Source organism: Dama dama, chromosome X (assembly GCF_033118175.1).
Source record: "Dama dama isolate Ldn47 chromosome X, ASM3311817v1, whole genome shotgun sequence".
Classification (NCBI taxonomy): Eukaryota; Metazoa; Chordata; class Mammalia; order Artiodactyla; family Cervidae; genus Dama; species Dama dama.
In genome coordinates this window covers 22,340,948-22,363,756 of record NC_083714.1, presented here as the reverse complement: position 1 = coordinate 22,363,756, position 22,809 = coordinate 22,340,948, and the positions used below count along the sequence as shown (strand labels likewise).

Here is a 22,809-nt window from a genome sequence, read left to right as displayed (position 1 = left end):
TTCAGTGTGAACAAAGCTGAGATGAACTACAGAAAACATTTTATGTACCATAAGAAGACTTGCAATCAAGTAAATAAAGTATGGGTAAGTTGTAAAAAAAAAAAAAAAAAAAACTATAAAATCTGAAGAAAATGTAGGCATAAATCTCCATGACCTTGGATTAGGCAATGCCTTCTTAGATACAACATCAAAGCACAAATGACAAGAAAACAGAAAGAAATTGGACTTCATCAAAATTAAAAACTTTTGTCTCAACAACACCATTACAAAAGTGAAAAGTTAACCCACAGAAATATATGGAAATCATATAGCTGATAAGAAACTTGCATCTAGAACATATAAAGAACTTTTACAACTCAACGATCAAAAGACAAACCAGTGTTTAAAAATGGGTAAAGAATATGAATAGACATATTTCCAAAGAAGATATAATAATGGTCAACAAACACATGAAACAATGCTCAACTTCATTAACCATTAGGGAAATGTAACCAAAAATCCCAATGAGATACCACTTCACACCTACTAGGAAGGTATAATCAAAGAGGCAGATAATAACAAGTGTTGTTGAGAATATTGAGAAATTGAAATCCTTATTTAGTGCTGCTGGGACTGTAAAATGGTACAACTACTATAGAAAACAGTCTGGCAGTTCTTCAAAAGTTTAAACATAGTTACCATATGACCCAGTAATTCAACTCCTAGGTATATGCCCAAGACAAATGAAAACATGTCCATAGAAAACTTGTAGGCAAATGTTCATAGCAACATTATCAACAATAGCCGAAAAGCAAAAATAAACCAAATGTTCATTAAGTAATAAACAAAATAGGACATACTCATACAAAAGGAGTTATTATCCAGCCATAAAAAGGAGTGAAGTTCTGATACAAGTTACAACATGGATGGACCTTGAAAACATCATGCTAAATAAAAGAAGCTAGTCACAGAAGGCCACATAGTATGTGATTCCATTTATAAGAAATGTCCAGGATACCAGTCTATAGCTACAGAAAAGTTGATTACTGATTGTCAGGGGCTGGGGACTGGTTGGTGGGCAATGGGTGTGACTGATAATGAGTATAGGGTTTCCTTTGGAAGTGATGAAAATATTCTAAAATTAATTGTGGTGATGGTCTCACAACTGTGAATATACTAAAAACTACTGAATTTGCGTTTTAAACGGGTGAATTGTATGGTGTACAAATTACAGCTTAATAAAGAAGAAAACAGAAGGTAAGAAAGTATGTTGGAAAAGTCTTAAGATGCCATACATAGAGGCACAATCTTTGAACAATTTAGTCGCAACATCAATCCAGAGTTGGATAAACATACATATACACTTTTCTTATGTGGGTAGGGACTAGAAAGAAAGCATTGTCACTCAAACAAGATGAACAAAGCACTCTTACTGGCCAACTCCCAGGACAGGGGAATAGTCCTGTGATACAAAGTCATTCCCCACCCTTAATCATCTTTTACTCTACTCCTCTCCCTGTGTTTTGATAGCTGAAGTAGTGTACTGTTAGTGTAAGACTGAAGGGAGCCCACCATTTTGTGTATGAGAAGCCTGAAATATCTCAGTATTAATATTTTCAAGAGTTAGGAAATTCCTAAGATTTCAATACATTGATCAGGTTCTGCATTTCAGATAAACTAGTATTTATAATCAAAGGCCTGGGTTTTTATTATGCTGACCTATTTAGTTTCTTAATTAACCAGTGAGTCATCTCTAGTTCCACAATATGTTGGTCACGGTTCCAAGGCTGTTGCTACCACTGCTGCTGTTTCATTTTTAAAAAGATGTTTACAGTATTTATATAGGCAGTCAATTCATATAAATATGGTAACATTAACAATGCTATCTATGGACATGATGTCATTGGTGCACTGGTTACTCAGAAAATCTGCATGGAATTGCTTACTTTCTCTATGGATTATCATTTTTGTGATAAGCTAGCACTACTAATGGTGACTTTATTCACATTTTATAAGCTGTTCAGACTCAAAACAGTAGTTTCCAGGGAACCTGGAGTCAAGCTTCATTGCAAAAATAATCAGTATAGCAGAAATGTATTCTTTGATGTGAATTCATCTGTAGACGCCAAATCACTTCATGAAATCATTAAACTATATAAACTGTAATACCTAACATATGCAGTGTTTCAAGGCATACTTAGTTGGCTTTCTCTAGTCTAACCCACCGTGTTCACTCTATATACGTTTCTACCCTCAGTTTGGAAGCTGGTGAAAAAAATCCAGTAAAATTTTGCCATGACCTAGAGAACTCATTGGCCATAGGACACAAAATTATCTTTACCTTTTCCTTTTTTTCTCCTTAGCCAACAATAAGTCATGTCCAATCTTTCTACATAGTATCTCTTGCACTTATCCTTTCTTCTCCATTCTTGTTCACATCTGTGGGCTTATGGACTCATAATTAGATTACTGCAATAACTATCTAACTGGTTCCATATGTCCATCTCTCTTGGACTCAAAGGCATCTGGCAGCAATATAAAGGATTACATTTATAAAAATAATATGAAGTCAAGTAATCTCTCCATTCAAAAACCTTGACTGGTTTCCTCCTGTTCATTGAGTAAAGTCAGAATGCTATTATCCTGGTATTCAAGGCCTTCCAATATCTAGGTCTGAACTTTCTTTCTAGATTTAGCATCCACTACTCCCTTGAACAAAACTGGTTCTTTCACCATTACCCTGAACTTTTACAAAATCTTTCTACACCTTTCTGCATGATGGTCCTCCTGCCTAGAATAGCTTCTCATTTTTGAAAGCCTGTTCAAGGCTTACTTTTCTTCATGAAGTTATCCCTGAACATTAAAACTCACAGCAGTTTCTCATCCCTTGAATATGATCTGAGTCATGAACAGTGTCATTCATTTGGCAGTCCTCAGAGACAACTTATCTTGTCTTATATTGTTAATTCTTGTATTATTTAATTTCGTGTCTATCTTGCCTCCTCAACTAGACTGAAACTTCCTTGAGGGCAGGGGTCATTTGTTAAACTTTTTAAAATGACCCACAGGGCACAGTATATACTGGGGGATAGGATAGGGACTGGTCATTGACAAAAAAATACTCAAGTTTCCCCAAGATGCCTCATTCTCAGAAGGCAGCACTCTCTCTGGGTGACAGTTTTCTTACATATATGTGCCACATATAATAGTTTTAAAGGTGAAACTAACTCTTCACGTGACTCCGAGATATTAAGGAATTACCGACTGCCTCTGGAATTTCTGAATCCCTTATTAAAATATAAAATTAATCTTTTGTAAGTAATTTCATGCTCCCCTGAAAGCTTAAAAATGACATGTAAAGAAATATGCCCAAGCCAGGTGCATAATAATCTCTAAGATTATTATCACAGAGTATTGATCACAGAGTATTTAAAAAGCCAAAGCTTCACACAATCCACTTATATTTCAGTGTCTGTTTTCTGTTTTATTTTTTTTTAATGTCTATAAAATAGGCTAAACTACATAAGAAAAATAAATCTAGGACTAAAGTTTACATGAAAGGTAGCCAAAATTATATGGATAGTTCAAGGTAAAACTGTTCTTCACATCTTGGTTTCTCCTGAATTATTTAGTTAATCTGAGGTTTCTTCATAGTTAGAGATGTAATCCTTAGCCAGCAGCTGCTAAGTGGTGGTTATGTATACTGACCCAAGAAATGCTGTGATCATCAAGTTCTATCAAAATCCTTATTAACCTTGTAAACTGAAGACAATCATCATTACAAAATCCCTACCCTCAGATTCTGCTGCTAAAACTTTGAAGTAACTGCAAATCTCAGAGGTGTTTTGTTTAGCTTTATGGATAGCCTCAGCTGAGGAAGCTTAGGCAACAAAGGCTGCTTGCTAGGCAAACCTAAGCCACAAAGGAATCCCTTGTCTTGTATGTTAGAGACCACTGACTGGAATACCTAGCATCATTGGATCAAAATTTGAAGGACTGGTAAGCCTGGTATTTTGATATATATCCTTTCTTTGTGAAATTTTCCTTTTCACATAATGCTTTTGTTTCCTTTAGCCCAGTCTAGACCACTGGAAGGCAAGCTTTCAAATTATCTCCTCAGTTGGAAGTATCCATGTTTTGTGAAAATTTTATCAGTTTTTTCTCCAAGGATTAGTATCATGATGAATTTAGCTTCCTGTCAAGAAAAACGCTAAGTTCAAAGTATTATTTCCTTCACTTCTAATTACAAAGAAGTTTTACCTTTTATTGTGTTCCATTATACAATTTTACACAGTACCATTAATATTTTAAGCAACAATTAAGCAAATCGAATTAAAGTTTTTGAGCTCTACTTCTCAGTATATAGATTTACCTAAAAAAGTACAAACTAAGCACAGTGGTGCAATTTTCCAGGCACTTTCAAGTTGCTTAAATATTTACAAATACGTAAGCACCCTGTATGAAAGCATGAAAATTTTGGTGTCAGGAAGAAACACTCTGTGTATAACAAATCTTTAAATTTTTAACATTTGCACAGCTCCAAATATTCCTGAGAAAGTTCAATCTTGTTGTTACTTGACATCTGCATGTCCTCATATTTCAGCAGTGTATCTTGGGGAACCATAACTTCGGTCACTCGATGTACCACTAATTGCACAAAATACATGTAATGTGTTGCTCATCCAGGGAGAATGCATTGGGTCTTCTTGTATTATCTAAAACGAAAGAAATGGCATGTTTATCACAAGCAAAATAGCCACAGCCAAAAAAAAACCATGTGTATACGAAATCACAGGCATATTTCAATTTATCACTGACACTTAGATATTTAAAACGATATAAAGCAGAAAGAGCAAAGAAAAACATTACCGACTCAAATCTTCAAAGCTGTATTACAAAGGCAGCATATCAAAAAAGCAAAAAAGATCTGGTTACTCATTAAGAAAAATGAAAGGTTGTAAAATGCAAAATTCAACAGAGAGTGAGAGGTAACACAGTCTTAAAAAAATTTTTTTAACAGATGGTCATAACAAGAGCCCAAACAATAAACTTTTTGATATGAGTTTATAGATATCTTCTAAGAGTGGTTCTCAAGTTCACTGGGGGGCTTTTCAAATATCCTGATACCCATGCCCTTTCCCTGAGACTTGGTAAATAATTTTAAGTGAAGAGAAAATAAGTCAAATTTTCAAATGTACACCATAATTATATAAACTAATTGATGCAAAAGATTCTTCTTGGAAATGAAGAACTTCATAAATATATACATATAATCATATTAGTATAGACATTTAAAAAATTATCCATTTTGTGTGATCAAAATCAACTGATATCTCATGCACGGATCAGATGGAAGAATAGCATACACATCACATCCAACCTCTTTACTGTACAGTCCCAACTTAGGTTTCAAGCTTTCAATACTAGGTTCACAAGTTAGCTCTGAAACTTCAGTATTAAGCCTGCAAATTGGCTTCTGGTGGCAGAAATGGGTCATACCATTTATGCTGCTGCAAATCATGTCTTATATAAAATCCGTAATAGAAAAATTTCCTCTTATAAGAGAAAGAACTTCATATTTTGGTATAGTGTAACAGAAAACACTCAAAAGGGCCAAGGAATATCCAGGCCATATCTTTTGGTCAAGTCATCATTTATGGAGCCAAACAGATAACTCACATTTCAGTAAACAGCTTATATTTTCCTTTGGGAAATAATACATCTCAAAGTGTCTGACTAAAAAAAAAAAAGCTCTCCTTTATGTGGAAATATTGAAATACTGATTTACAAAAATTCACTAAAAAGTCAACATTTGCCCAAACCAAGGTACATCATGACAATACAGATTTCATAAATATAAACCAACAGAAAGTAATACTTTTCTTGGTTACCTATCAATATATAATATAGAAGAATTTAAAATATAGGAGAATATATAGTATCAAGGGTCTAAAATTTGGTCTCTAGAACTAAATATAATAACCATGGTTTATAGAAATTAAATGAGAAAGACAGGTGGGAAATATAACAGCAGATTCATAAAACCCAAATTTCAGGGTGTTAAAAAAAGACAAGGGACTTCCCTGGTGGTCCAGAGGATGGGACTCCACACTCCCAGTGCAGGGGCCCTGGGTTCAGTCTCTGCTCGGGGAGCTGGATCCCACATGCCGCAGCTAAGACATGGTGCAGCCAAATAAATTTAAAAAGAGAGAGAGAGAGACAGAGACAAGAGGTCCAAAATGGAGTCTCTTGTGCTAAACCCACATCACCTGAGAATTAATATCAACCTAACTGCAGTTTCAGTCTTTTCCAGGCAGGTAATCTTAACTATTCAAAAAAGCACATGTACTACTTCCAAGTTTGAAATTTCCTGGTCAGCACTAATGAGGTAATTCACTGGACAGGCCCTTGCTGTGTCCCAGAGGAAGGTGACCTTGCCTGAAACAATCCTGTCTCTTTTAGAATAACTTCCTTGACCTGACTCCTTCTACCTGTAAAAGGCTTCCATTTTCTACAGCTCTTCAGAGCTCCTTCCTATCTGCCAGATGGGATGCTGCCAGACTCATGAATCACTGAATAAAGCCAAAATCCTTAAAACTGACTCAGCTGACTCTAACTAAAAAGCAGAGACATTGCTTTGCTGACAAAGGTCCATCTAGTCAAAGCTATGGTTTTTCCCAGTAGTCATGTACAGATGTGACAGCTGGACCATAAAGAAGGCTGAATGCCGAAGAATGGTTTCTTTCAAACTATGGTGTTGGAGAAGACTCTTGAGACTTGGACTCTTGGACTGCACGCAGATCAAACCAGTTAACCACAAAGGAAATCACCCCTGAATATTCATTAGAAAGACTGATTCTGAAGCTGAAGCTCCAATACTTTGGCCACTTGATGTGAAGACCTGACTAACTGGAAAAGACTGATGCTGGGAAAGATTGAAGGCAGGAGGAGAAAGGGACAACAGAGGATGAGATGGTTGGATGTAATCATCAAATCAATGGACATGAGTTTGAGCAAACTCCGGGAGGTGTTGAAGGACAGGGAAGCCTGGTGTGTTGCAGTCCATGGGATTGCAAAGAGTCAGACATGACTGAGTAACTGAACAACAACATCAGTTCAATTTTGTTTTTTAGCAAGCAAAAAAGAACTGTATAGAATGACTGCTCTAAATTATCTTGATCATCATAATAGCAGTAAATTGAATAATTTGCTTTCAATTTGAATAATTTAGAATTCAAGGCTAGGTCATACAGTTGCATGCAAATTCTATAACTGTAATATACCAGTGAAGCTGCTCAGTCATGTCAGACTCTTTGCAATCCCAGGGACTGTAGCCTACCAGGCTCCTCCATCCATGAAATTTTCCAGGCAAGAGTACTGGAGTGGATTGCTATTTCCTTCTCCAGGGGATCTTCCTGACACTGAGATCGAACCCATTGCAGACAGATGCTTTACCGTGTGAGCCACCAGGGAAGCCCCTATAACTACAATAATAATAACTATAACTATAATAATATATATTGGATTAAAATGCTATAATTGTTTTATATTTTTCTAAAGGAGGAGTTTTGCTGTTTTTTCCTATGGACAATGGAGAACAGAACCCCATAAACTGGACAGTTTCTAGGGACAAATTATGTAGTCTATTTGATTAAAGTATTCCCCAAATGGCTCAGACGGTAAAGAATTCACTTAAAAAGCTGCAGACCCGAGTTTGATCCCTGGGTTCAGAAGATCCCCTGAAGAAGGAAATGGCAACCCACTCCAGTATTCTTGCTTGGAGAATTCCACAGACAAAAGAGCCTGGCAAGCTACAGTCCATGGGGTCGCAAAGAGTCGGACATGACTGAGTGATTAACCCTTCAACATACCCCAGAACAGTGATGGTGAAGAGAGGCATATCCCCACTGTACTCAGGGGCTGAATCTGAGATACAGACAGTAAAGGAAGTGGAATGATTCCCTGCCTGAGTAGTCCTGATCACCTGACTGCTTTGGGAAGGACCTCAGAAAACTAAGCAGCAAAGATATGCCTTGGGATGCTTTACACTCACTCCTAAGTGGGCTAACAGAAGTAAAGATGAAAAAAAGAAGAAACAGATCACTGATTTCCAGACTCCTCAGGCCGGCAAGATTCCCAGTCATAAGAATGGGAGAGTAGGAGACTGGGATGACTCATCTCATTGAAAGATGGGATGATGACAGTCTAGCTGCCTGGCTTCTCCATACTGAGAAGATGACCATGGTTAGAAAATTTGACTCCTGGTCACGCAGTGCAACTTTAGACTAACTGTAATAAATTTCCCATAGTCTTTTCTAAGAGAAAGCATACAAGATACCATAAGAGAGATAGCTAGCTCCTCTAGCTAGAGGAGAGATAGTCAACTAGCTCCTGTTTTCTTTGAAATCTCTCTTCTCCCCCTCCCCACCATTACACTGCAGTCCTTTGCAACTAACCATGGTCAGTTCATTTGTAAGTACACCCTCCATGTGACGGTCTCACCCAGGGGAGTGTCTTCAGGCAAGCAGTGAAATGTTCACACCAGGACATAGGAGGTTCTCCTTTCTGGAACCAGCAATAAGAATGTGTTCTCCAAAGGGCTGTAGTTATCCTTGTTTCTTTTAAGGGGTCTTAATGTCATAAAAAATTGAGAGTCTGAAGAGTTTCTGAAGCAAATATTTATCTTATTGGCTGTTTTCCTTCTTAAGGAAAGCAAAGAGACATTATGTAAGCTCAATAGGGCTCAGGCACTGAGGGACCAGACCATCAGGACATGACTTTTACATCTGTGGTGAAGATGTTAAAATAGTTGAGTGACAATCCATGTATAGAGTGGTTGTAAACACAGATTTCAGGAGCCTAATATAGGAATGACATTTACCAGGATAATTCAGGAGTACTCTGGTTTTAAGGTAAGTAGATATATAAGAGTCTTAACTATTTAATTATGACATAATTTGGCTGTCAGTGGTCAGCAGATCTTTGCTTCTATATGTTTCAGATTGTGTTTTACTAAGTTAGCTATAATTGTTATTAACAGTCAGTCAAATATTAAAATGCTAGTTATTATAAAAAGAGAGTTTTGCAGGTTACATGGGTATTAAGACAATTCCTGAACTTTAGAACTCACTCAGGATCTCACCTAAATGATAGTACAGTTGTCCCTCAGTATCCCCAGAGGATTAGTTCCAGGACCACTGTCCCCCTTCTCCCATGGTTATTAAACTGAGGATGCTCAAGTCCCTTATATAAAATCATACAGTATTTGCATATAACTCATGCATATTCTCCTCTGTATTTTAAAATCATCTCTAGATTTTTTTATAATAGTTAATACAATGTAAATGCTATGTAAATAGCTGCCTATGTACAGGAAATTCAAGTTTTGCTTTTTTGGAACTTTTTGGTAATTTTTCTTCAAATTTTTTTTGTTTGTTTTTTTTCCATTTATTTTTATTAGTTGGAGGCTAATTACTTTACAATATTGTAGTGGATTTTGCCATATATTGACATGAATCAGCCATGGATTTACATGTGTTCCCCATCCTGATCCCCCCTCCCACCTCCCTCCCCATCCCATCCCTCTGGGTCATCCCAGTGCACCAGCCCCGAGCCCTTGTCTCATGCATCCAACCTGGACTGGCGATCTGTTTCACACTTGGTAATATACATGTTTCGATGGTGTTCTCTTAGATCATCCCACCCTCACCTTCTCCCATAGAGTCCAAAAGTCTGTTCTATATATCTGTGTCTCTTTTTCTGTCTTGCATATAGGGTTATCATTATCATCTTTCTAAATTCCATATATATGAGTTAGTATACTGTATTGGTGTTTATCTTTCTGGCTTACTTCACTCTGTATAATGGGCTCCAGTTTCATCCATCTCATTAGAACTGATTCAAATGAATTCTTTAAATATTTTTGATCTGCAATTGATTGAATCCAAGGATGTGGAAGCTGCGAATATGGAAGGCCAACTGTATGCAGTTTCCTACATCTAAGACAGGGATATTCATTTAGGGATCTGGCTACTGAGCCAATCATTGCACTTCTCTAGGATCCTTCTTGAGACACCTTAGCCATGCTCACAGTAGATTAATTCAGACTTGCACAACTATTCACTTCTAATGGCACTGTGCCACAAAGAACAAAATAGTTTAACATCTGAAACAACTGCTAAAGCAATTGTCAGTGATTGCTTCAAATCTGATTTGCATTGTATCATTTATATGGGTAAGAACAAATTTTAAAATAACAAACTAAGTAATTTCAAGGTAATCCTATTTCAAACTAATAGGTATGCTAAGTAATACTTTAGGGACCCCAGATCATGTTTTCATTTTCAATCACCCTAATACTTGCCTGTTCATGAATAATGTCAGACAATTCTTTCACCATGTCTCTGAAATTTGACTTGAGCCCTTCATGGTATTCAATCTGATCCTCTTTAATTAACCGCTCATTTAGTTCCAGTGCAATGCTGCATGCTTGGATGAACTTCCTATAGATAAAGATCAAAGATAAAGTATTTGTTACTTATTACTCAAAAGTCTCACTGACAATTTAATATTTACTTTAACCACAGCTTGCCTAGAAGGAAGATTAGAATCCCATATTTTCTCACTGTGTTTTTGCTAATGCCATCTCCTAAATCTGAAATATCTTTCCTTTTCTTTGTCTTCTGGTTTCTTATCTCCCTCAAAACCTGGCTCAAAATATATACCCTCTGGGAAGCCTGCCTGCTCAGTCACTTGATATGATATCAGCTATGCTTGCATGTACATTAATTAACATCTGTAGATAATGTCAGTTATTGAAAAATAATTTATTTTGGGCTATGTACCCAGTACAGTGCTGGGTGCTTATGGGCATGAAGTATCCGCCCTGGGCTTGTAAGACTGGGGACAGAGAGGTTATGACTTATCATAAAAACTTTTTTATCATTATTTCATATCTTTATGTTTCATGTCCATAATCAGGATGCAAATCTTAGGGAACAAAGTACCTCACTGACCATTTGTGCTGTATCCCTGTCATAGCAAAGAGTAGAATCTTTTTGTACACACCAGGCATTAATAAACATTGAATGAATGAGTACTAAGTAAGTAAGTGTTAGTCGCTCAGTCATGCCTGACTCTTTGCGACCCTGTGGACTACAGGTTCCTCTGTCCATGAGATTTTGCAGTCAAGGATACTGGAGTGGGTTGCAATTTCCTTCTCCAGGGGATCTTCCCAACCCAGGGATTGAACCCGGGTCTCCTGCACTGCAGGCAGATTCTTTACCGACTGAGCTACAAGGGAATGAGTACTGGTTACTCTGTAACCTGAAACAGCTGATAATACAGAGATAGGAAAAGTAAATGAAATAAGTCAGGAGCAAATGAGTGGAAATTATCTTTTCTACTCAGTCTGTTTAAATCATCTGTCTCTCTTATTCTGAATGTAAGTTCTTTTATATAAGAAACCGGTTTTTTCTACTGTGCAACCATTTACACATGCCTTGGCTTAGAGGGATGCTCAGTCCAGAGAAGATTATTGTATGCCCTAGAATAGCAGAATCCAAGTGGAACTGAGGATACAGGATAGAAGCAAACCTATCCAACCCTTCCTAGCCTAAATGGTCTGGAAAAGCTGTGACATGAGGTCAATCAGGCAAAGGAGGAAATCACATAACAAATGAAGGCTTGTGTTTGTGTCACAATATCCACAGCAATGAAGTAGTTGTCATATTTAATACCTTGGGTCACTAGGACATTGTTATAGTTCTGCAGCAAGAAAGAAATCACACATTTCCTCACTACCTAAAATACCATTAGAAGGTAACTTAAACGTTATAAAAGGGAACAGATAATTTTTTTAGAAGGACATTATTTGGTGAATATTTTGATTTCACTTAAGAAGACAATGGAGTAAAAAAAAAAAAAAAACTAGAGGTCTGATCTGAAAACTACAAAGCACTTACCTAAACATGTCTTTCAACTCATTTACTTTTTTGGGTGGATACTTGCTAGCTTGACTGTCATTTAAGAAAGCCCTTGCGTATGCTAACGGACCTGCATTTACCTAAATTACAAAAGGAGAAAAATGAGAGTTGTTAGGATGTAATCAAAAAGTAATTTTTTCATTTCTCTTTTTAAAAAGAATACTATGTTAAAAATCCATACCTGAGAAATATATTTACTATTCTTACTATAAATTTATTTGAAAAAGATTAACTAAAGCAAATCATCTGCCAAAATTATACTATAACAAGTTACTTAACAATTTCTCCTATTGAAATATAGGGCTTGGCTATAGTCAGAAGGATTTATGTTAAAGCTCTCTGATATAACAAAAAATGGCCAGAAACTGAACATAATGTCTTTATTAAATTAATAAAAAATGTAGAGGTTTTTGCACCCACTCAGAGTATAAGACAATTACAATTAGTGCTTGTTCTGTGCCCTTATGAAAGCAAGAAGAACAACAAGAAACATTTAATACATGGTTAGCAACCAACATACCTGCACTGAAACACAGCCCTGCAATTTAAGTTGGAGCTGAATCATGTCCACGTCAGCAGAAGAGCAAAGCTTTTGCAGCTCTGCAGTTTTATCTTTTATTTCATCAGTGGCAACATCAATTGGCTTTAAATGAATCTGCTGTTCATAGTTTATAGGGATCCTCTTCTTCACATATGGAAATGAGTTTGAAGCTATTAAAGATTAAGATTGACAAATGAGTTTTTAACAGAGCAAATCAAATAGCCAAATTAAAAAAAATGTATTCTGCTTAATTCTCCCCTTATTTTCTCTGGAAAAATCCCTTAGAGGCCAAATAGGTGCCTTATTATTTCAGGACTGAAGGAGAAATTCTCTGTGAGATGATTCAGACTAATCATGAATTATATAATTATATATGGGAAAGGAATGGTTAATAACATAGGAATGTTTGTGTAAATGAGTGACTGAACAGCAGAACAATAAATGGTTAACATTTTAGTTACATTTTCCTGCTGACCAGCTGCTGCTTGTATGTATCAAAAAAGATCATGTCAGATAAAGAAGTTATGCCAAGTCCTACTTACTAGTCAAGATTGTACGGCGTTTGCACTGTTCTTCTATACAACCTTGCTTTTTGCCTGACAATGTATAAGGAGCCTCAAAAACAAATCTGTTGATATTATGGTTTCTTTCAAACTCAGTTTTTCTTTCTGTGAGTTCTTTATCATCAAAGTAGGGCTTCACATAAGTGACTTGGATATGAGCATACTTGGGATCAAGCTCTTTGACATTTACCTGGAAAGTAAGAAAGTTTTGTTTTTTATTCAACAGAAGGGAAATGGGGTACAGGTAAGCTACTAACACCTCTGAGATCAACTGAGGAATAGTGTCATTGAATACACCGTGAGATGAATACACACTTGGAAGAGGTCTTTGCTCATTCTTCAAGAATTGTTTCTTTCTGATTATTAAGAAGTTACATAAGCCTATTTGGAGATTATAGAAATGTAGACAGAAAAAACTGCAATGCTACCACTCAGCAATGATCATCATTTACCTTCTCATGTATTTCCTTGTAATCTTTTCTCCTATGCATATATATTTATTTACAAACCAGAGATCATGTTGAGCATTGCTTTATCATTTGTTTTATTTACTTTTATTTGCTTTTATGTTATATTAAATTTCTTTTTTTATTTTCATTTATTTTATTTAATATAAATTTATTTATTTTAATTGGAGGCTAATTATTTTACAATATTGTACTGGTTTTGCCATACTTTGACTTGAATCCGCCGTGGTTGTACATGTGTTCCCCATATGTTAAAATGGCTAACTGCACATTTGAATTCCACCTCAAAACATACCTATTACAAAGAGGATTCTCAGAAGATGGCAGAGTACCAGACCTCTATCTTCTTCTAGAGACAACAGTTACACTGTCATTACCTATCTGATGGAACAATTTTGGAACTCTGGAGGCTATTGAAGACTTGCAACTTCCAGGGGAAGACTTGGACAGAAAATTGCCTTAATTTTGATTTTGTTCAATTTTAACTCTGGGCACAATGGCAGCAACCCATACCTTATCCCTCAAGTACTACGGCAGACAGTTGTGTGCATATTCCTAGAACAGCTTGTGGGGGCCAGGATGAACAAAGACCCTGTCTTCCAAATACTGCGAATTTGTGCTATGACTGCTAATTGCTGCTTCTGATCACAGGGGGACAGTCAAAGAGGCTGTGGCCATTTTTATACCACTTCTTCCCTTTGTTGCAATGCCCTCCCCCTCTGCCTAACAGACTTTCAGGGGATTTAACAGACCAGCACCTTTCCTCTCCTCTTCATTTTCCTCTCCATTCCCTCTTAGGAGCTGGACTTCCAATACTAGGCCGTTCAAAGGTAACTGTGTAAATGAGGGTGACTAGAAAGTCACTGCGCATGCTCAGGTGAAGGCATGGGCTCAGAAAAGACTTGAGAAGATTTACACCTCAGGCTGATTATTGGGACAGACACAGCTTACAACAATTAAAAACAAAAACAAAACCCAGGCAACTCTGGGACAGGGAGAGAATCTGATTTCTAGAGAGATCACAATATTAAATTCAAATGTCCAGTTTTCAACAACAACAAAAAAAATTGTAAGGCATACAAAGAAATAGGAAAGTATGGGCCCATTCAATAAAGAAAAATAAACCAATAGAAATTATCACTGAAAAAACCTGATAGCAGATCTCCTAGAAAAAGACATTAAAACAACAGAATTCATGATCAAAGAACTAAAGGAACTTGTGGAAAAAGTCAAGAAAACTATGTATCAACAAAATGTCAATATCAATAAATAGCTAGAAAATCTAAAAGGAAACCAAAAACTTTTTTTTTACAGCTGAAAAATACAATAACTGAAATGAAAAGTCACCAGAGAGACTCAAAGGTAAATTGCAGCAGGTGTAAGTAATAGACAGCCAACTTGAAGATAGATAAGATCGATGAGAGGAACACAAAGGAAAAAAACTGAAGAGGGACAGAGGCTATGGAACCTGCGGAACATTATCCAGCAGGTGAACATACACACTATGGGCGTCCTTGAAGGAGAAAAGTGAGAGAAAGGGGCAGGGAGAATATCTGAAGAAATAATGAGTGCACACTCAAATCTGATGAAAGACACAAAGCTCAACAAACTCCAAGCAGGGTAACTCTAAGAGACGCACGGTGAGACACATTAAAATCAAATGTCAAAAGCCAAAGCCAGAGAGAGAATTTTGAAAAAAATCAAGACTTGTCACATACAAGGGATCCTGAATAAGATGGTCAGATTTCCATCAGAAACTTTGGAGGCCAGAAGGCAGTGGGCTGCTATATTCAAAGCGCTAACAAAAAAAAATCTATGAATCAAAAATCCTATATCTGACAAAGCTAGTTGAGGTGATGGAATTCCAGTTGAGCTATTTCAAATCCTGAAAGATAATGCTGTGAAAGTGCTGCACTCAATATGCCAGCAAATTTGGAAAACTCAGCAGTGGCCACAGGACTGGAAAAGGTCCGTTTTCATTCCAATCCCTAAGAAAGGCAATGCCAAAGAATGCTCAAACTACCACACAATTGCACTCATCTCGCACGCTAGTAAAGTAATGCTTAAAATTCTCCAAGCCAGGCTTCAGCAATACGTGAACCGTGAACTTCCAGATATTCAAGCTTTAGAAAAAGCAGAGGATCCAGAGATCAAGTTGCCAATATCCACTGGATCATCAAAACAGCAACAGAGTCCAGAAAAACATCTATTTCTGCTTTATTGACTATGCCAAAGCCTTTGACTGTGTGGATCTCAATAAACGGTGGGAAATTCTCAAAGAGATGGGAATACCAGACCATCTGACCTGCCTCCTGAGAAACCTGTATGCAGGTCAGGAAGCAACAGTTATAACTGGACATGGAACAACAGACTGGTTCCAAATAGGAAAAGGAGTACGTCAAGGCTGTATATTGTCACCCTACTTATTTAACTTATATGCAGAGTACATCATGAGAAATGCTGGGCTGGAAGAAGCACAAGCTGGAATCAAGATTGCCAGGAGAAATATCAATAACCTCAGATATGCAAATGACACCACCCTTATGGCAGAAAGTGAAGAAGAGCTAAAGGGCTTCTTGATGAAAGTGAAAGAGGAGAGTGAAAAAGTTGGCTTAGACCTCAACATTCAGAAAACTAAGATCATGGCTTCTGGTCCCATCATTTCATGGCAAATAGATGGGGAAACAGTGGAAACAGTGGCTGACTTTATTTTTCTGAGCTCCAAAACCACTGCAGATGGTGATTGCAGCCATGAAATTAAAAGATGCTTGCTCCTTGGAAGGAAAGTTATGACCAACCTAGACAGCATATTAAAAAGCAGAGACAGAAGTAATTAGCCTCCAACTAATAAAAAAAATTTTTTTAAATAAAAAAATAAAAAGCAGAGACATTACTTTGTCAACAAAGGTCTGTCCAGTCAAAGCTATGGTTTTTCCAGTGGTCATATATGGATGTGAGAGTTGGACTATAAAGAAAGCTGAGCATTGAAGAACTGATGCTTTTGAACTGTGTTGTTGTAGAAGACTCTTGAGTTTCCCCTGGACTGCAAGGAGATTTAGCCAGTCCATCCTAAAGGAGATCAGCCCTGGGTGTTCATTGGAAGGACTGATGTTGAAGCTGAAACTCCCAATACTTTGGCCACCTGATGGGAAGAGTTGACTCATTGGAAAAGACCCTGATGCTGGGAAAGATTGAAGGCAGGAGGAGAAGGGGATGACAGAGGATGAGATGGTTGGATGGCATCACTGACTCCTTGGACATGGATTTGGGTGGACTCCAGGAGTTGGTGATGGACAGGGAGGCCTGGCGTGCTGCAGTTCATAGGGTCCCAAAGAGTCGGACATGACGGAGCGACTGAACTGAACTGATACCTGGCAAAACTGTCCTTAAAAGTGAGGGAAAAATTAAGACATTCCCAGATAAAGAAAAGCTGAAGGAGTTTGTCACCACTAGACCTGCCCCATATGAAATGCCACAGGGAATCTTGATGGTCACAATGAAAGAACATCACACAGTAATTCAAAGCTGTATGAAGGTCTCAGTAAAGATAAATACATGGGTAATTATAAAATCTAGTATTAACAGAACAATAGTAACACAATTCTTTTTTATTTCTACACGATGTAAGAGATTAACATGTTAAAAAATTATTAGTATAGGGGACTTTCCTGGTGGTCCAGTGATTAAGAATCCTTCATCCAGTGCAGGGGAAAATACATGCATTAACAGAATGAAGGAAGAAAAAAACACACACATGATCATCTCAATCAATGCAGAAAACGCATCTGACAAAATTCAACATCTTTTCATAATGAAAACACTCCACAAATTAGGAATAGAAAGAAATGACTACAATCCTATCAAGGGCCACTGTGAAAAACCCACAGCAAACACCGAATCCAATACTGTGATAAGGGATAGAAACTTTATTAGTAGCTTTTAAAACTTTTTCAAAAAGCCTATATTCAAAAATTCTTTATTTTCTTTTCCATTAAATACCTAGATTTCTCCAGAGAAACCTGAGGAAATAGTTGAAGCTAATTATCTAAATAAGACAAAACATAGAAGAGAAATAAAAAAGAGGTCAAGACTGATTTTAACTTTATAAAAATGAACTAAGTATATGGTAAAACATTCAAAAAGTACACTTGAAAAGTAAAAAATGGTTTTTTTCTCCATAAGACTCTAGACTCTCTCCTTTGAGATAACATGGTTAACACTTTTGTATCATTCCATCTATGGCCGATTCATATTGATGTATGGCAAAAACCATCAGAATATTGTAAAGTAATTATCCTTCAATTAAAATAAATAAATTTTAAAAAGCAACTTTGTATAATTCCAGAAGTTTCCTAAGCATACATGAGTGTATGTACATATCAGTTTTCACAAATATTATCATCCTGCCCATAATGTCTGTACCTCACCTTTTTCTCTCAAGAATATATTTTGTCAAGAATATATTCATATCAATGTATGGCAAAACTACTACAATATTGTAAAGTAATTAGCCTCCAATTAAAATAAGTAAATTTATATAAAAAAGAATATATTTTGATTGGTTTACATCCAAACTTATAAATATTTTAAGCAGTTTAGTTACATCCTTTATGAAGGCAGTACCATGTCCTTAACTGTAGAGACATTAGATTGTTTCAAGGTTTTGCTGTATAAACTTAAGAGCAATAAACATCTTAAACACGCATCTTTATGTGTGTACATCTACAGGATAAAATCTTAAATGTGAAATTATTGGGTCCGGGAAACGTACATTTAAAATACTAGAAAATATTGCCCATTGTTCTTTAAACTGTTTGTGCCCTTAAACAGATTTTGTTCTTTGGCAAGTAAAAGCGTGTTTAAAATTTTAAACTCCACACATTAAGAAAGAAGAAGGATTTTAAAAGTAGCAACTGCTTCTTTTATCTGTTGCCTATGAAGAGTGACTAAAATATTGTGTTTACAAAGAGGGTCAGCGGTCCAGCTGCCTGATGGTGGTTTGTCATTAGTGCCTGTTGGCCAGATTTTCAGAGGCAGAATAAAGTAGAAAACTGCATGTTTTTCTGCAAGCCTGGCTTTCTAATAACTTTCCATTTATAGTATCAGTAGTGTGGCAAGAAGCCTAAAACTTGCTGGCTACAAAAGAGAAAATTTTCTGTGGTCTTAGTTCAATAAAACAACACAGAAGACTGAACCTGATAAGAAGCAGAGAGGTTTTGCCAAATATTAATGAATTCTGGACCTGCCAGCATACTTATTTTTAAATGTCTAAGGCATATGTTCAAGATAAAATCATCTCCATAAGATATAGGTAAATTTACAAAGTGAAGACATCATTTTCATCATAGAAAATGAAGTGTCTTTACCATCACCAAGGGCTTTTCACTCTGGCAATGCTGCCTGTTGGCTATTAAGTGTTTTGCAGAGCATCATGCACGTCACAGTCACTCGGTGCGTATTTCTGGGGCCTGCAGATCTTGCACTGTGTTAAAGGTCTTGCCTACCTTAAAATTCAGCTCTCATCCTGAACATGCCCATGGTGACTAAGGAGAATCAGGAATTCCATTCCCATTGTGCTCTTCCGCAATTCTGTCTATAAGGAACTATGTGTTTCTAAGAAACAGCCTCTCTTGCTGGATCCTTTCTCATCCTTGCCTTGGCAGGGTCTAGTGGGATGGATCATCTTTACATCAAGGCATCTCTCCTAAACCTACATCACTACAAATATAACTACTGAACTAAGGCTATCTTAAGAGTGAAATATGTGTCATAAGACGATTAAATAAATCTCACTTGTCTATTTATTTTTAATTTTGGCCGCACTTGATCTTCTTTGCTGTGGCTTCTGGACTTTCTCTAGTTGCAATGAGCAGTGAGTACTCTCTAGTTGTGGTGTGTGGGATTTAGAGAACCAGTGCAGTAGTTGTGGCACACAGGTTTAGTTTCCCCACAGCATGTGGAATCCTCCTGGCCCAGGGATTGAACCTGTGTCTCCTGCATTGGCAGGCAGGCTTTTACCCACTGGACCACTAGGGATGTCCCACCTAAGATGATTTTAATCATACAGTATGAAATTAACAATCAGGCACAATGCAGTAACAATAATGGCTAACATTTATAGAAAATGCTAGCTTCTATGTTGTTATTGAAGGCTTTTTTATGTATCAAGAACTCTAATCACTTTCCATACATTAACTAATTTAATCCCAACAACACCTCTATGAGGAAGGCACTATTATTAAGTTCATTTTACTAATGAGAACAATGAGACACAGAGAGGTTAAGTAAATTCCCCATGTTCACACAGCTAGCAAGTGGCAGAGAATGGAGATTTGAATCCTTCTTTCCGATTCCAAAGCCCCTGTCCTTTCTTTCAGGATCTGGAAAGACTCTATTTCCCATGCCTCTCCTCCACCAGCTAAAAAAGTAAAAAGTAAGAAGCAATGTGCCACAGTTGGAACTAATAAATAATGATTTTGAAATGCAGGGCATGTTACCTTGTCTGAATCCTGAATTATTTTGACATTCTCTGTACCAAATTTTTCACCATAAAGTTTAACAAGTCTCAGGGAAATCTCTGAGAGGCCGGTGAGCTTCGGCTCTTTATAGATGTACTCCTTTCCATCCTCTTCTTCAAAAAAAGACTATTATAAAGTTAAACATACAATAATTTATAAACATTATGAGCAAATACAGCATTTAAAGAACATCCACTAAGTAATCAGAAATAATGTATTTGAAATAGATTTTAAATAATAGTACTAAAAGCCACATACAGATATTGTAGCTGAAATAAATGAGAACTTTCAAACTCACAGTCATATGAGCATATCATTGGCCTGAAGGTTTTTAACACTCGATTTTTCATCATTTGCATACTTACCTGATTTTTATTTGAAAACTTTCAGTACTGGGTATTAAATAAACATTTAAGAAGCTTGACTGAAAATGAAACTGACGGAAACATTCAAATCTTATATGTTGTCCTCTGACCTAGTGGATTTAGATACGGAAACCAAAGTGAATGTTACTCTGAGAAAAGTGTCACACCTGCTGTTGTGACAGGTGCTTTATCTAGACATAATCCTAGAACCAGTAACTGCTGCTATGGTAATCTAATAATTCAAAGGTGAATGTTTAAAAAGGAAAACAACTTGATGAACTAAAGTATACTTACTTGGCCATAAAAGGCAACTCTGAAGAAAGTGCCTAAAAGTCTTTTCTTTGTGTGCATAACCTCCAAAATTTTTGTGTAAGCTCCATGAAGAGTTCTATAAACTTGAGTAAGTTTCTGAAAACATGAGAATAAACAAATTAGCTTTATCTTTTGGTTAGTTATGAAATGTCTATGATAAATGCATAAGGGGAAAAAAGCAATAGTATTTCCTTTCCAAAAATGGTTTTGGTGGGGTCATTCGCACTCCCTTCTCCCATGGTCACAGTTAGAAAAAACGCCTTAACAACTTTAGGTGAGAGGGTAGAGCTTAAAATGGTCAAATAACACTGTAATTCTAAACATCATGCTTCATGTTATTCATATCTCAATGATAGTATATACACTACAAATACTGTGTTATTGACTACTTTTTTCCTTATGTCTGAATTATTGTGACTGAAAGAGAAGCTAAATACTTTGCTAGAGCCCTAATGTAGAGAGATGGGAATAAATGATCATGCAAACACTTTAGGAGAGGAAAGTAAAATTCAGACACAAAAATAACAGTAAAAGCCTGAGTGAGGAATGCTTTTATAACAAGTTCACATATACTTCCAAAGAATATATTCTTCTACACACTCAGAAAAAGAGAACACACTATGCAAAGAACATTATCTAGAATATGAAAAGACAACATACAGAACAGGAGAAAATGTTTGCAAATCACATATCTGATGTTTTCATATCCAAAAAATATAAGGAAGTCTCATAGTTCAACAACAAAATGACAACCCAATTTAAAAGTGATCAAAGGACTTGAATAGACATCTCTCCAGAGAATATATAAAAATGGCCAACAAAGACATGAAAAGCTGTTCAAAATCATTAGTCATTAAGGAAATGGAAATCAAAACCACAATGTGACACCATTTCACATTCACTAGGATGGCACATTCACTAGGTTCTCATAAGAACCCCAAAACACAAGTGCCAATCAGATGTGCTGGTGGGAAGGTAAAAGGGACAACAATTTGGTGGTTTCTCAAAAGTTATAAATAGAATTACTATGTGACCCAGCAATTCCCCTCTTAGGTATCTATCCAAGATAAACAAAAACATGCCCATACAGAAACTTACTCATAACTGTTTACAACAGTACTATTTATAATAGCCAAAATGTGGAAACAACCCAAACATACAAACAGATTTTGGCATAGCTATAGCATGGAATATCACTCAGCCATGAAAAAGGAATGAAATTCTGATATAGGTTACAACTTGAATGAACCTCTAAATATTATGCTAAGCAAAAGAAGCCAGACACAAAAGGTCACATCTTGTATTCATCTTTTTTATGACACATCCAGAATAGGCAAATCCATAGACGGAAAACAGATTAGTGGTCACCAGTGGGGTGAGGGAGGGGGTGAAGAGTGATTCCTTGAAGGAGATGGAGTTTTTCCTGGGATGATAAAAATGTTTTGAAACTAGAGAGAGGTGGTGGGAGCATAATATTAAGAATGTGCTGGGGGGAGGAGCCAAGATGGCGGAGGAGTAGGACGGGGAGACCACTTTCTCTCCTACAAATTCATCAAAAGAATAACTGAACGCAGAGCAAACTTCGCAAAACAACTTCTGATCGCTAGCTGAGGTCATCAGGCGCCCAGAAAAGCAGCCCATTGTCTTCGAAAGGAGGTAAGACAAAATATAAAAGACAAAAAGTGAGACAAAAGAGCTAAGGACGGAGGTCCGACCCGGGAAGGGAGTCTTAGGCGGCATTGCTTGGGGTAGGGTCCGGGCCTGAGTGCCCTGAGGACAATCCGAGGGAGCTTCTGTGAGTTGCCAACTTGAACTGTGGGAGACCAAAAGAGAGAGAGTAAATTAACCGGCCCGAACACACTGCCGGCTGTTCGCAGAACAAAGAGACCGAGAAAATCCAGAGAAGAGCTCGCAGGCTGCGGACCGGCCCAGCCCGACCGGAGGCAGGAGGCAGGGGGGAGGGGAAGGTCGCGGCGAGACACAGGGCGCGGGCGGGGACTGGGGCTGGGGACGCAGAGGGCAGAAGGTGCAGGCACCCGACTGGCGCCAGCGGAAACTGAGACTGGGTCCGTGGAAGGCA

At 37.1% G+C, this 22,809-nt stretch overlaps 1 protein-coding gene across 3 annotated transcripts in view; it reads right to left on the bottom strand.

Moving 5' to 3' along the window:
- Positions 1-4,203: 4,203 nt before the first annotated feature.
- Positions 4,204-22,809, bottom strand: part of DOCK11 (dedicator of cytokinesis 11) — a 208,365-nt gene continuing 189,759 nt past the window's right edge. For all 3 annotated transcript variants that reach the window (XM_061137481.1, XM_061137483.1, XM_061137482.1), the window contains 7 exons: positions 20,712-20,825; positions 20,032-20,178; positions 13,047-13,257; positions 12,484-12,674; positions 11,943-12,043; positions 10,343-10,481; positions 4,204-4,694 (listed from right to left, as the gene is read on the bottom strand). In XM_061137481.1, coding sequence (XP_060993464.1) covers positions 4,572-4,694; positions 10,343-10,481; positions 11,943-12,043; positions 12,484-12,674; positions 13,047-13,257; positions 20,032-20,178; positions 20,712-20,825 — 1,026 coding nt within the window. In that variant the 3' untranslated portion in view covers positions 4,204-4,571. The remainder of the gene's footprint in view (positions 4,695-10,342; positions 10,482-11,942; positions 12,044-12,483; positions 12,675-13,046; positions 13,258-20,031; positions 20,179-20,711; positions 20,826-22,809) is intronic.